At 56.7% G+C, this 13,998-nt stretch overlaps 1 protein-coding gene across 12 annotated transcripts in view; it reads right to left on the reverse strand.

Annotated features, from left to right (window-relative positions):
• Window positions 1–13,998, reverse strand: part of SH3PXD2A (SH3 and PX domains 2A) — a 261,628-nt gene that overhangs the window by 56,367 nt on the left and 191,263 nt on the right. For 7 of the 12 annotated variants that reach the window (XM_084995268.1, XM_021072763.2, XM_084995271.1 and 4 more), the window contains one exon: window positions 3,436–3,567. In XM_084995268.1, the coding sequence (XP_084851394.1) occupies window positions 3,436–3,567 (132 nt within the window). Of the gene's footprint in view, window positions 1–3,435; window positions 3,568–10,036; window positions 10,082–13,998 lie in introns of all 12 variants that reach the window. The other 5 variants (XM_021072764.2, XM_021072762.2, XM_084995270.1 and 2 more) reach the window with 1 other exon arrangement.

Genomic DNA, 13,998 nt, shown 5'->3' on the forward strand with positions numbered 1-13,998 from the left:
CTCCTGCCCACTTACGTCCCTTGGAATAGTTTGTCCTTGGTGATGGATGTGCATTGCCCTCCTCAGACTCTCTTAGTTGTGGCTTATTTCCAAGTTCAAAGTAACAAGAATTCCCACTATCTACAAGCAGCATGCTGGAGGGAGGGGCACAGCCATCCTGCAACAATGTTCCAGGGAACCCTGAGGTCATCTCAAGTAGCCCATGTCTGTCCCCGAATCCCAGCATCACCAGCTCAGTAACATCCCTCCAAGGATCAGTCCATTCTCATCTACCCATGGCAATACTTCCTCTGTAGAACAGAGAGCTCTTAGCTGTTGGCACTCTAGCTAGGGAACTGGCTTAACCTCTTAGCCTGCTACTTCAGCCACAAAATGGTTAAAGGACCTTCCACTGTGTGGGGTCGATCCATGATTCCAGTAAAATGATGCATATGAAGGGGCATGGCCTGGACCTGGTGTTACTGAGTGGACTGCCTTCCAGACACATCTCTCCCTAGACTAAAGAGATTACAGAGTGCTGGCACAACCACACTTCCAAATCCCTTGCTGGCTGTGATCTCTGCCAGAGGGCTCTGGTGAGCAAGCAGAGCCAGAGGTGGCTGGTCCCTCTATGGACACTCTACTCGAGGGACTTTAAGCTGAGTGAGAAGGGGACACAGGCAGAGTACTGGCTCCCAGTGGGCAAGGCAAGACCCCAGGAAGCAGGGTGGTGCTAACTGGGGCTGCTGCCCCAACAATCTGAGTGGAAATGCCTCAACACGCCCACCATGTCCCAAGGTCAAAGGCATCACAATTAGGTCTTTGTTCCAGAGTTCAAAAGCTTCACTCACCACTCCTTCCAAAGCCAGTTTGTAGGATGCACAACACACCTCCCCTCCCCCACCGTCAGAAGCCTGCTTCCTTGAACTGGGAAACCACCCTCCCAAGGATCTGCAATTGGCCCTCTTCTTTTCTTCCCTCCACCCACTTAGTTTCTCTGGTTAAGCTGGTTGCACACTCCAGAAGGCATCTGGAGGTTTCTGATGGCAGGAGACAGTCTGGGTTTGGGTGGTGGACACAGCACACTGGGGTCCCCTGTGCATACCGCCTGCTGCTGAGCAGCTGTGTCCACCAAGGGCAAAGATACAAACCCCCAGAAAAGTGGAAAGGCTCTGTCTACCCAACCCCCAGGGCCCATGGAGTCTCACAGCCAGAGAGTTCAGATCAGGGAGAGGGCTTGGGGGTGGGGGGTGGGATCACCTGCTCCAGGTCCTGTTCCCAAGCAGCCACTACACTGTCTCCACTTTACAGGAGAGATAGCTGAGGTCCAGAGGGATCAAGTGACTTGAAGCCACCCAGTGGGTAGGCAGCAGGCAGAATCCTGCTTTCAGAAACAGCCACTCCCTCAGAGGGTCGGTGTGCCAGGCTGGGCTGCTCTGGGGCATCAGGGTACCTGAGCCCCCTCCCCCAGTAGCCACAGGGGACTCCTCAGGGGAGGGATTGCCTTACACCTTTCCAGGCCAGCCACAGAACCCCCGCTTTGTCAAGGCTCTCCTTCCTCCACTCCTAGGCAGGACTCCAAGTGTCCTCAGGGTGCGGAGTGTGGGATGGGACGGAGTCTGAGAACAGGTGACTTCCTGTCGGGTCTCCTGTGTGTTGTCATCCAGGCCAGTGGCTGGTACATCCAGGATATGTAGCTGCGCTGGTGACACAAGGCAGGAGGGTCCCTAAGCCAGAACTCGACTTCTGAGCAGCCCTAATCCTCTATGGAAAGCAGGCACACCTTCCTCGGGCGCCGAGTCCCAAAACAAACATCTCTCTCTTCAATGGGTGTCTCCAACCCCACCATTAGTGAGCACCTCCTTTGGCTCTTGAGGTGCCCAGGGTTTCTAGAGCCAGGCCCCTCTGATGGTGCAGCTTCTCTAGAGGTGGGGAGGTGGGGCTGGAACCATGACAGAGGCTGAAGGCCAAGCCGTGCAGGAAGGAGACCTGTGCGGGCACCTGGGGTGAGGGGTCCAGGCATTGTGCTAGGGATATGGCTCTGCTGGGTAGGGACAGCAGATGCCAGCCATGTGGTGATGATTCTAGGCACAAGGGCAGCATCTGAACCCTGTGAGGGGAACAAGCTGTGAGGACTCCGGACCCAGGAGGGCCATGAGTCAGGCCTCTGTTGGCATCCCAGCCCTGTCCTCAGAAAGCACAGTTCCTGAGTCTCCTCCAGCAGGAGCCTGAGCTCAGCCACCACCCCAACACCCCAGGCCTGCTGGGATTTCCTTGGCATCTCCAAGCTACCTGCTGCCCACAGGCACAGGAATCAGGGGCCCGGGAACATTCCCGTCCTGTTCTGTTTTTCAGGTGACTCACGTTCCCTCCATCTTTCCGTGCCTCAATGATTCTGTCTATAGAACACACACAGACATCCTCTGGCCTGCCTTCCTTTCAGAGCTGAGTATGTTGGAAGGGAGCAGAATGGGGGCAGGAAAAGGAGAAGAGGCCCCTCCTCCTTGGGAGTGTCCTCCAAACACAGCCCAGAAAGGCTCCTATGCACAGGGGGCCTGCCCCACAGCAAACCGAAACCAAAGCAGGACACTCCAGGAATCAACTCAAGCCCCCACGGGCCATGAGCAAACTGATGGATGGACGTCCAAGTTAGCCCTGGCCCTGCAGGGGTCGCACAGACCTGTTCCTCAGACTGATGGACTCAGGCCCTCATCTCTCCACCTGGGAGAGTGCTGCCGCCAAGGGCCCAGAAGCAACGGGGCCCATTCAGTGAGAACCCAGGAACCCACGGCCCCCTGGACAGCCATCCGCCCGGTTCCAGACAAGACAAAGCTTCGGTTACCAATGACAGAGTGGCTGCTGCAGGACCCTCCTGGCCCCAGAACCTGACTTCATCCCCCCGTCTGGGCCCTGTTCCCAGGTTCTGGCGGCCTTCAGCTCAGCAGGAGGCAGTCAGCTCACCGCCCAGACACCAGCCAAGCTCCACAGGCCTGGCCTTTCCTCAAACAACCCGCCCGAGGACCCTGGACCCCACAGTGACGTCATGGCCTGCCTTCCACACCAGCCAGCTGGGTCCTCCCACCCCTGCCTCGTCCCCGACTCGGAATATGGCCCCAAGGGGGAAGCTGCTGTAGGTGCCCCTGAACTGGGAGCTACTTTCCTCTGGGGCTCAGAGGGCACAGGGACCCCGAACGTGGGCTGGACAGTTGTGCCCACGCTGCCACCCTGGTCTTGCATTAACACAAGCTGGTTAATTACCCTGAGCGGTGGAGACATTCTTCCACCACCAGGCAAACTTCTGGCCTGCAGCCCAAACCAACAGGGGAAACTTCAGCCTCCTCGGCCCTCTCCCCGCCAGATGGAAATAACGTATAGCTGCAGAGGTGGGGGAGGAGGAAGGAACAAAAACCAGTCCGGCTGAAACCCCGAGTGGCCGGCCGCCCGCCGAGCACTCACCGCTCTCGTTCTTCTCGATGACATCCACCACCTCCCCGGCCTGGAGGCTCAGCTCCGAATTCTCCTGCTTCTTATAGTTGGACACCACCACGTACTGTTCCAGGATCATGGGCTCGGCGTTGGTGTCGGCACCTGGCGAGGGCAGAAAGCACGCGGTGAGCCAGCGGCCGGCCATGGCCCCACGGCCAGGGCGCCCCCTGTCCATCGGCCTCGGGGGAGGCTGCTCGGTCGCCAGCGCCACTCGGAGGGGCCGCCCGCAGCCAGGGCTCGCAGCTCGCCGGGCCCCAAGGACAGGCCATATAGCAGGGCCCCACACCGGCCCGCTGTGCCGCGGGGACCGGGGGACATGGAGAGCCAGGGGACAGTGGAGGGGGTGGGGAGGGAGGGAGAGAGGCAGAGATGAGACAGAAGCCTAAGGAGCTCAGAGGAAAGAGCCTGCGGCCGTGGTGAGTTAGTCACAGCCCGGCACTAGGGAGAGGGAGTCGGAGGAGAGGCCTGGGCCAGACGTGGGCTCTCTGGACCCCTCGGCCGCAGGGGTGCGAGGGGAGGGCCGAGGGCAGGCGGGCAGGCGGGCCCATGGGGGCTGAGGCCAGAGCAGAGGAGAGAGGACAGGCCAGGCGGGGAGGAGGGGGACCCGGGCCTCTCCCCCAACCCCTGTAAACCCGGAGAAAGAGTCAGCAGTCCTCCCCTCGGGAGGGAGAGGGAGAGAGCGGGAGAGGACGGCTCAGGCCGGGCCCAGGCGAGAAGTCAAGAGGGTTTGAGGCCGCCAATCACTGGGGTTTACTCGCAGCCCTTAAATAGAAACACATGAGACCCATCGAATGAGGAGCCGGGGGTGGAGGCAGGGGAGGGGAGGAGGGCCGAGACTGTTTACTTGAAACCCAAGAAGAAAGTCCCAGCGCCAGCGCCGGAGAGCCCAGCCCACCCCCCGCCAACTCTTCCTCAAGTTCGGCTCTGCTCCTACCCCTTGGGCTGACCAAGGCGCTGCCACCAAGCACAAGGGCCTGGTGCCTGGGGACCAGCCTCAGGTCAGCAGCCCAGCCCTACTTCCCGATGGGGCATCATCCAGCCTGGCTGCCAGCTCCGGCCACATGGAGACCGACTCAGCCTCCCTCTGCCTCTAAGCTCTGCTAGGGCTTGTGGTCAGGCTCCAGAAAGTCTCCAGCCGCTCTCTCCTGGCAGTTTGAGGGGTCAAAAGGTGGGGCTGAGCAGGAGGAAGCCAGAGGTTCCCAGGAGCAAGCAACTTCTCTGTCCTCTTCAGCCACTGGACCAGGGCAACATTCCATTAGCAAACACCGGGCTGGAAGATGGACAGACTGGGTGCCCACCTTGGTTTGCTGACTGTGTGGCACTAGAGATGGGCACCCAGTCTTAAACTTCTCTGAGCCTATTACCACCACTAGGGTGCAGTGGAGACAAAGCACCTAAGACAACACATGACCTGTTAGGAGCTGAAAGGATCCATGAACCAGGGACCCACCAGTCACCTCCTACAGGAAGCCTTCCCAGACACCACCCCCACCCCCGCCCCAGGCTCCCTTGCAAAGGGCATTCCTAGTACACATCTAAACCTATGTGGCACCACCGTACACATCTACCTACCTCCTGAAAGGCTAGGGGCTTCACACTGCCTGCCTGGCTACAGAAACGGCTGGGAGGGTCCCAGGCGCCACACGGCCCCCTGAGTGCTCCAGCCTGCAGCTACATTCCCTACATGCCTGAGTCTAACTTGGCAAACGTTCTACGCCAGGCATGTACACCATCCCATTTTATCCTCACAACAATCTTCTTACTTTTCCACTTCCCAAAAGACACCAGAGGCCCAGAGAGGACAAGAGGCTTGCCCCAGCTCACACAGCTGCTTTGGCGAGAAGCAAATTCACAGTGTTTGAGGTTCAAGCTCATCTCTCTTTCCATTACAGAACTGCCTCTGATCTCTGTTTCCAGACATCCCATTCTCCCAGCACAATGATCCTCAACTTGGTCCCACAAGACGGCCTGGGTGGCTTTTAAAGACCACTGGTGCCTGAGCTGTACCCCCAGAGAGGCAGCTTTCACTGGCATTTTTTAGACACCCCTCTTCTCCTGTGATTCGCATTAGCCAGGCTGAGAAGCAGTGCCTAGATCTTTGGAACTTTCTGTGGTTGAGGCTTCATCCAACCTAGGGTAGGGGCAACAGAGGGGGAAAAAACCCATGGAAGCTCCTGGCAGTTTTCTCCCAGGACGTGTGGACCCTGCAGCCCCAGCTCTGCCCTCTGGAGACCCAGGAGGGATTCTGCCACATGGATACACATACGCACGGCCCCAGGCAGCCCCTCCAAAGCTAGGATTGTATTTCAGGCTGAAATGCAACCAACAGCTGGGCAGCAGGGCCGGCCTGGCTCTGCACTCAGATGTGGCCAGCATCCGGGCCTGCCCCTGCCAGCTGAAGAGAGGCAGCGCTGGGTACGGAGCTGTCAGGGACCACCTCCCACTGCGTCCTGAGGCCTGGGGGGTGGTGGTCAAGCGGGGGTATGGCAGTGCTTCTGCGGCCAAGGCTACTTCTCAGGTGCACCCAGTATAAAAAGGGCCAGCCCCTGCCCTGTGGGACACAGGGGCTCCCTTTCCAGTGTGTAGGAAAGGAAAACTCAGGCTACCAACAAAAGACAGGAGTTGTCCAGCTTTAGAGAGCTTTCAAATCCTAAGCAAGGCCAGATGATGCTCCCCCAGGGCGGCAGCGCCAACCACATCTCAGCTTAGGCTCAGAACAACCCTACACCTGGGCCCTGGGTAGAGCCCCATTTCACGCACAGGCAGACTAAGTCCCTGCCTTGTCCCACCCCACACACAGCTAGCAAAGAGTCGGTGCTTAATAAAGACTGGAGGGCAAGATTCTCATGGACTCCCGTGGCATCTACCGACTGACCAGACTACGGTGCCCACTGGGGCAGGCATTGTGTAAACTGTTTGCGAAACGAATGAATGAATGGGCAGATTACAGAATGAAGTGATTTAATGGCTTGCTTTGAGCCAATACAGGCGGGACCCCACCTCTGAAATTCAGGAAAACTAGACAACTCAACTCTGGAAGGCAGAAACGGGGGATGGGGAGACAGAGGCAGGGAGGAGGGGGTGCCAAAAGCTGCTAGAGAGGACAAACTGGGTGCTGAGGAATGGAGAGACAGCGGCTCATTTTAATGCAAGCCAAGGAAATATGAGGCAAGATTTCAAAGGGGAAAAATCCACACACTGTGGGCCCCCCTGCCCCACCCTTTGGAAAACTGGCCCAAGCTTTCTTAAGACTGATGCTTGAGGACACAGGTAGAAGTTAAGAAAATGTTCTCATTCCAGAGCACCAAAGATAGGCAGTGGCACACAGGCTGCTCTCCCCTCCCCCAGCATGCACAGGCTCCCTGCTCACTCACTCTGGCATCGGCCTCTTAGGGTGTTGCCTGCCCAGGGCTGCCCAGGCGGGCGTGAGCTGGGAGCAGGTATCCAGATGAGAAACCGCTCGGCAGCAGGGCTGGGGGGTGATGTCATCCCACAGAGGCTGCTCTGGATCCCCTCCCAGCCAAGGCCTGGAAAATTGGGGGCTGAGGGAGCCGGCGCAAGGGAGGGGGAGATGCAGTGGAGGGAGCGTCCTGTCTTCAGATAGGAAGGGCTTGGCAGCGGCCTGGAGAAGGGGAAGACCCCTTTGGGAGGATAGCCCCTCCCAGGTTGGAAAGGGATTTGCTAAGGGTCACATCCAGGGGTGGGCCTTTGTGCCTTTTTCAGACAGCCCCTGGCTGGATCTGCTGGGGCACTGGCAGGTCCCCAGAGCCCTGCCACACCCTTGCCTCACACCTGCAGCCCTCTGACCACCATCTGGATGGACCCCTGGCTCCTGCCTGATGCCTGATCTAGCTGCCAACTTCAACTTCTATTTTTTTTTTTTTTTTTTTTTTTGGTCTTTTTAGAGCCGCACCCACAGCATATGGAAATTCCCAGGCTAGGGGTCGAATGGGAGTTGCAGCTGCTGGCCTACACCATAGCCACAGCAACGCCAGATCCGAGCCAAGTCTGCAAGCTTCACCACAGCACATGGCAATACCAGATCCTTAACCACACTGAGCAGGGCCAGGGATCAACCCTACATCCTATGGATACTGGTTGGATTTGTTGCTGCTGAGCCACAGTAGGAACTCCCAACTTCAACTTCTAAATGAGCCTTTAGCCAAGACTGTCCACTGCTCCAACACCTTCAGTGGGTCCCTGCTGCCTATCGAAGAAAGGCCAAATGCAAGCTCAGTCTTTCCTGACACACCCCCAGATCCAGGCGACATTCATTTATTTGGCACACATGTATCGAGCACCTAGTATGTGCCAGGCACACTGTTCTTTTGTCCAAGCCTGTGCTTTCGCTCTTCCCCCTGCTTGGCATGGCTTCCCTTCTGTCAGCCCCACCTCTAGCCAACCATCTCTGCCCCCCCAGTAGCCACCCGATGCTCGGCCATAGTGCTTGCTCCTGTCCTGCACTGTGTTTTCTTGTGGGGTACTGCTCCCCAAGCAGACCAGGTGCTTTAGACAAGTTGCCCCTGAGGAGGGTAAGACGGGCACTGGTGTCTTAGGTCATGGCACTGGATGCAATAATTGCCTGAGAGTCATGATGCAAAAGCATAAGCATCGCAGTAGAGTCTAACATCCAGTCCTGCTTTGCCCTCACGAGCTCTGTGACCCTGCAGAGGACACTTAACCTCTCTGAACTTTAGCTTCCTCAGCCGTAAACAGTAACAATAACAGTACCGACTTGGTGAGGTTGTTCCGAGCATAGGATGAGGTGACAGGGTTAATGCCCTGTGTAAACTGTAGACAGTGTTTATAAAGCAAACAGGAAACGGGAGATTTGGGGAGGGAAGGAAGGGTTTAGGTGCCTCTGAAGCCTCAAAACCAGCAGGCAGGTCAGGACAAGGACCACAGGCGCCTGGAGAGCCATGTCAGAACCCCTGGGCCCACTTCTGGGTGGATGCCAGCTGAAGCAGCCCCAGGCCCCTTATCTACAAGGATCCCCCACGCCAGGCCCCTTACCTTGGAGCTTCCTGTCTCACTCAACTCGCCAACATTCCACCCGGACAGGGAAACCAAGGCCCAGAGAGACCTGGCAACCCGCCCAAGACTGCAGCCCTGGACCCCCAGTCTGGCTGGTTTCCCCCAGCCCACACTGCCTCCCCTCAGCCTCTGTCTCCAAATAGCTGGGCTCATTCTGAGAAGCAGAGCTCTACGTGGCCCCCACCCCAGGCTCCCCACGCTCTCCATGACCTCCCAGATCTTGGGCGTCCCACCAAGGTCCCTTCAGTCCCTCACAACGGATTCTTCCCAGGCCGGCCTCAGCCTGCCGGCCTCTCCATAGGCCCTCGGGCAGCCAGGCTATACGTGTGGTGAATAAAATGTATTGTTGTGGGCCAAGCGGGCTTTGGCTCACTGGCTTGTGCAGAGGGGAAAAAGGGACAGGAGCCCAGTGATTAGCTCAGGCCGAGGCCCTCGTCACAGGCAACACCAGAAGGATGACTGCAAGGGGCTTGGGAAAGGCAAGGGGTCCTCTGCCGGCTCCCTTCTCTGCACATGCACCCCTGCGCCCGCATCCTCAGGATGTTCACCTCCCCTACTCTGTCTACAGCCGTGTGTGGAGGGGCTGGCCCAGTGCTCCCTCCCTGACCTCTGACCCCTCTGCTTTGTCCCCCAACCCTGAGCCTCACCTCTGCGGTCAGGTTTGGGCTGGGAGAGAAGGGTCAGTCTTAGAAGTGAGGGGGCTTCTAGAACAGCCTTCTGGAAATCCCACCCCTTTCTCTGACACCATCTCCACCTAACAGCTGAGAACACTGCTCGCCAGGCTTTTCTGCCATTGTCCAGTAAGACGAAGGCTAGAGGCAAGCCTCTGACTCCTGGCCCAACTCTGCCCAGACACATGGCACAAGCCCAGTCCAAGTCCCTGAGGGCCAGGCGGCCCAAGGTCCAGAAGGGCCCCTGAGAACAGGGGCAGCTCCAAGCTCTGGATCCCTGGGGCTCCGGGGGCCATGACTTCATCACAGCAACAACACTCCTCCGCACCCCTCAACGCCACTGCTTGAACTCGGGGTGTCGGAGACCAGCTCTCTGCCTCAGGTTTAAGGCCTGAGGGGAGATTAACAATCCCTGGCTGGCTCATCTCACAGGGGTTGAAGCTGACGGTAGCCACAGCGCAAGCTGAGCCCTGTGAGCCAGGCTCCCGGTGAGGCGCTACTGCATCCACTTAGGGAGGCTACAGAGGCTGCGTAATCCGGCCAAGGCAGTGCGGCCAGGACGTGGCAGGGCCAGGATTTAAACCCCCACTTTCTGGATCCAGAGGACATTTGCTTACGCGCTGTGCTATGTGGTCATCACCCATCCAAGGGCTCTGAGGCTGGATCCTGGACCTAAAAAGGGTAGAAAGGAAGGCAGAGGGGACCGCCAGCAGAAGGGCAAGAGAGGGCTGAGATGACGCCCGACATGCCAACAAAGAGACATCATAGGGAAGCAGGCGGCCGTGGCCGGCGGGCACCGGCTCCCACACATGCATGCTGGGGACACAGCTTCACACACATGCACGCACGTGCACACCAGGCTGTACCTGTCACGTCCTTCTTGGGAGACTCAGCCCAGCTGGAGAGCCACACTTCCGAGTCCCCCCGAGAGCACGCAGCAGCGGGAGAGAGGAAAATCAGAGGAGGAGAGAAAACCGTTAGGCAGGCAGGAGGTCCACCGGCGAGTGGCTGCAGGCGCCGCGTTGGGCCGGCAGCGGCGGAAGGCGGGGGAGGGGAGGGAGTGATTTCCTGGCCCTGGGAAGGCTGCTGGGCGTGGGCCTGAGTGATTACAGAGGCCCTGGGACACTGCCGGCCAGGACGGGGATAATGAGGTGTCTGCAAAACGCAGGAATCCTCTGGAGCACAGAGAATCCTACACAGTCCCCGCCTGGAACAGGGCCCGTGGGTTATCGCTGCCCTGGAGAAGGCAGCCTGGACCTCTCTCTCCAGCCATGTGGGTGGCTGGCTCCAATGATTCTCACCAGGCCAGCAGGCTCAGCAGCTGGGCCTGGAACTTAAACCTCAGGGTCAGAGAGCCCAAGGCCAGGCCCAGTCTCCAGGCGCGGGGCCTCAAGATCTTGTCCAGCCCTTCCCCCGCCCCTCACCATTGCAGAAGACAGACAGGCCCTGGCAGAATGGAGGGAAGCCTCATTTTAGAGAGTCTCAGAGCCCAACTCCAGCCTGGAAGGATGGGGACCTTTAGTGACCAGAAGAGAGGGGGACTCTCTTCCAGGCTCCGTCTGTCACGTGTGATCTGGGCCTCAGGGTCCTCATCTGTGGAAGGAGGGTTAGAAGCTGTCCTCTGGCGAGGGGGAGGAACAAAGTCAAAACACCTAAAACAACTTAGGATTGTGACATGTGACACGGTAACACTGTAATGAGGCAAAAACACTCTTAGCCCCGTTAATGGTGTGAACATTGCTAGACTATCAGGGGGTGAACACCTAACACTGGCTGTCTACCTATAGTGTATAGTGGCTCATTTATATCCGATGACCCCTTGAGATGGGTCATTTTTCACCCCATTTTACAGCAGTGGCCTCAGGGCCAGAGTAGCAGATGCAGAAATGGAAGCGGGTCTGGGACAGCCCAGCTGGTGCTTCTGCTGAACTGCTCTTTGCCTCCAAAAGAGAACAGTGTTGGTTACCATGGCTACAATGAGAAGGAAATGTGGAGATGCACGTCTGAGAGATAAACCCTTGGACTGCCCACCCAGTGCTGGCCAGGAGAGATAGTAACGATAATCCTAACAGCAGCAATGTTTCTACAGCATTTACTGTACCCTGAGCATTGCATTTAGTAACGCATCTGTTTTGCACAATTAAACCTATAATGATAAGGTATTCCCTGTATTTTGCAGATGAAGAAAATGAACCAGAGAGGTTAAGTAACTTGGCCCAAGGTCACACAGCCAGTATGCCATCCATCTCTTGTGGGGATATGGGCTGCAGGCTTCAGGTATTGATTTGATGCCGCTCACCATTTAAAGCACCTAACTCTCCCTCGCTCAGCAAGGCACCTTCTGACTGCAGGCTGAAGTCCCATGTCAAACTGGGAAGACTGGCTCTGCCAGCGCTCACTGTAAACCAACAAAGCGGAGCTCTGGTGGAGAGGTTTGGCAAAGCTTCTGGAGTCTGGATTCAAACCCAGGGTCTCCTCCTTTGATAAAGTTATTTAACGTCTCTAAACCTGTTCCCTGGACATATATCATGCGTTTGGTTCAATCAGCTCTGGTGCAGCAGGAAAATCAGACTCCTGAAGCTGCAAGGACAAGAACCAGATGGCAATTTGATAATACAAGCACCAAGAAAATGCTGGCACCCAGGGATGCTTGCCACAGACAATGGGTCAGCTGGAACTGGGGGTAGAGGGACTCTGGGCAACTACACCCACAGGCAAGCAACCTATAGCCAGAGCCTCTCCCAGGCCTAGCAGTCAGAAGCCCCTGGGGACAGCAGGAGCAATGCTGGCCCAGATTTCTCACCCTGGGAGGGAGGGCCAAGACAAGCCAGACATACTCTGAGGCTTTCAATTGCTGTGGCCAAGTGGGTCTGAGTTCAAAATGTGGGGCTTGGAGTTCTCGCTGTGGCACAATGGGATAGACGGTGTCTCTGTATCAGCAGGGATGAGGAATTCCGTCCCCAACCTGGTACAGTGGGTTAAAGATCCAGTGTTGCTGCAGCTGTAGGCCACAACTCCAGTCCAGATTCAATCCCTGGCCTTGGAACTCCATGTGCTATGGGGTGCCCCCCTCTGCTGTATGTCTGTGTGTACATACGCACACACACACACATATATATGTACACACATACATACAGAGAGAGAATTTTTTTAAATGTGGGGCTTCGTTGTCTGGTGCCAGATCTTGCTGGGGCTGCAACTTTGCAACTTCTTCCTGCTGTGCCGCGGACATGGCCAAGTGGGCTGCCACCCAGCAAGGCCATCTTAACGCTCCTGGGCAGGCCTAGTGCCAGGCCCATTCCAGCACTATCTGGCCCCACCCAGCCCTGGGCTGAGCCAGCTAAGAGGCTACCCACACCTCTCTCCATCTCTGCTGGCTTCCTTCCTTTGTACGCTTTCCTTCGGGTTCTTGGGAAGGACATGTTTTGGGAGGTGTTCTTGTCTGTCAGAAACCCAAGGGCAACTATTTCGCCTGGACCCAGAGAACCCAGGAAGGCACGTTCTGCTAGAACGGGGGTCAGCAGACTTTCTGTAAAGGGCCAGAGAGTCAGTATTTAGCCTTTGTGGGCCGCATGGTCTCTGCTGAGACTATTCACCTCTGCTGTTACAACCCATAGAGGAATGAGCAAGCTGTGTGCCAATAAAACTTTATTTACAAAACCACATGGCGGGCTGGGACTTGGCCTCTAGGCAATGGCTGCCAACCCCTAGGCCAGGAGATGAGGTTGTCAGAGAAGGGGAGCTACTCCAAACCCCCAGGAGAGAGAAGAGGGGGCCGCTGGCCCACTTGGACTAAATGCTCACAAGGTCTTTGCTGATTGGTTGATTTTTTTTTTTTTTTTTTTTTTTTTTAACAATCAGCTTGAAGTGTCTGATGTCCTTCCAGGCCTTTAAGGTATGGGCATCTGGGCAGGCTAGGGATGGTGGACAGGAAAAGATCCCCCAGCCTTTGGAAACTGAGCCCCACTCCTAAGCATGGAACCACCCAAGCTTGTGCCCACCTCTTCCCCCCAATAAGCAGGCCTTCCCTCTTTCCAAAGGAAAATGGGAAGTGGACCAGAAATAAGCCTGTCTTTTAAAAAGAAAAGTCTTTTAAAAACGTGATTTATTTCCCAGTCCCCCGGATCCACAGAATTAAACCAGTTCCACGGCTCCCACCCCAAATTCCCCCCTCCCCCCCCTTGGAGTACCTTCTCTCCAGCCTACCTGAGCAAGCCCTCGCCCAGGGCGGGAAGGACCCTCCTCTGCCCCATTACAATGAACAGAGGAGAAGCCCCTGGCCCACAACCCTCCCTCCCGCCCCAGCCAGGAGGCAGACAAGGCTGCTGGCTCAGGGCTGGGAAAACAGCGAGATAGAGAGACAGGGTGAAGGAGTGAGAGGCAGGCGCAGCCACACAAGCAGCTGTGAGTGACACAAACCAACTGCTTCCTGCCTTCCCTGCTGTCTCCCGCCACTCTAGTGACAGAACCAAGGACCCTACAGAACAGAGTCCTGGGTCTTGGTGGAAAGCAAGGTGCATGAGACTGGGAATCTGCACAACTGGTTTTGCTGAGAACTGGCTGTGTGACCTTGGGCAAGTGGCTTGACTTCTCTGGGCCTCAACGTTCACATCGTGTAAAATCGAGCATTCTGGGCCCATTGGTCTCCAAGACACTAGTTTCATGTCCTAGGCTCTTCTAGCAGAAACCTGCTAGTCTTGAAAAAAAGAAAAGAGAAACCCACTAGTCTCCACTCAAGTGCACCACAGCTGAAACAAATCTTTCCAGAGAAACAGACTGCCTTTCCAAGGAAAACCATTCGAATAGATGCTCAATATCTGAAACTCAA

The sequence above is a fragment of the Sus scrofa genome, chromosome 14 (assembly GCF_054392235.1).
Source record: "Sus scrofa isolate SSC_HxYL_T2T_F1_AM1 chromosome 14, Sscrofa_HxYL_maternal_Yorkshire_Landrace_v2.0, whole genome shotgun sequence".
Classification (NCBI taxonomy): Eukaryota; Metazoa; Chordata; class Mammalia; order Artiodactyla; family Suidae; genus Sus; species Sus scrofa.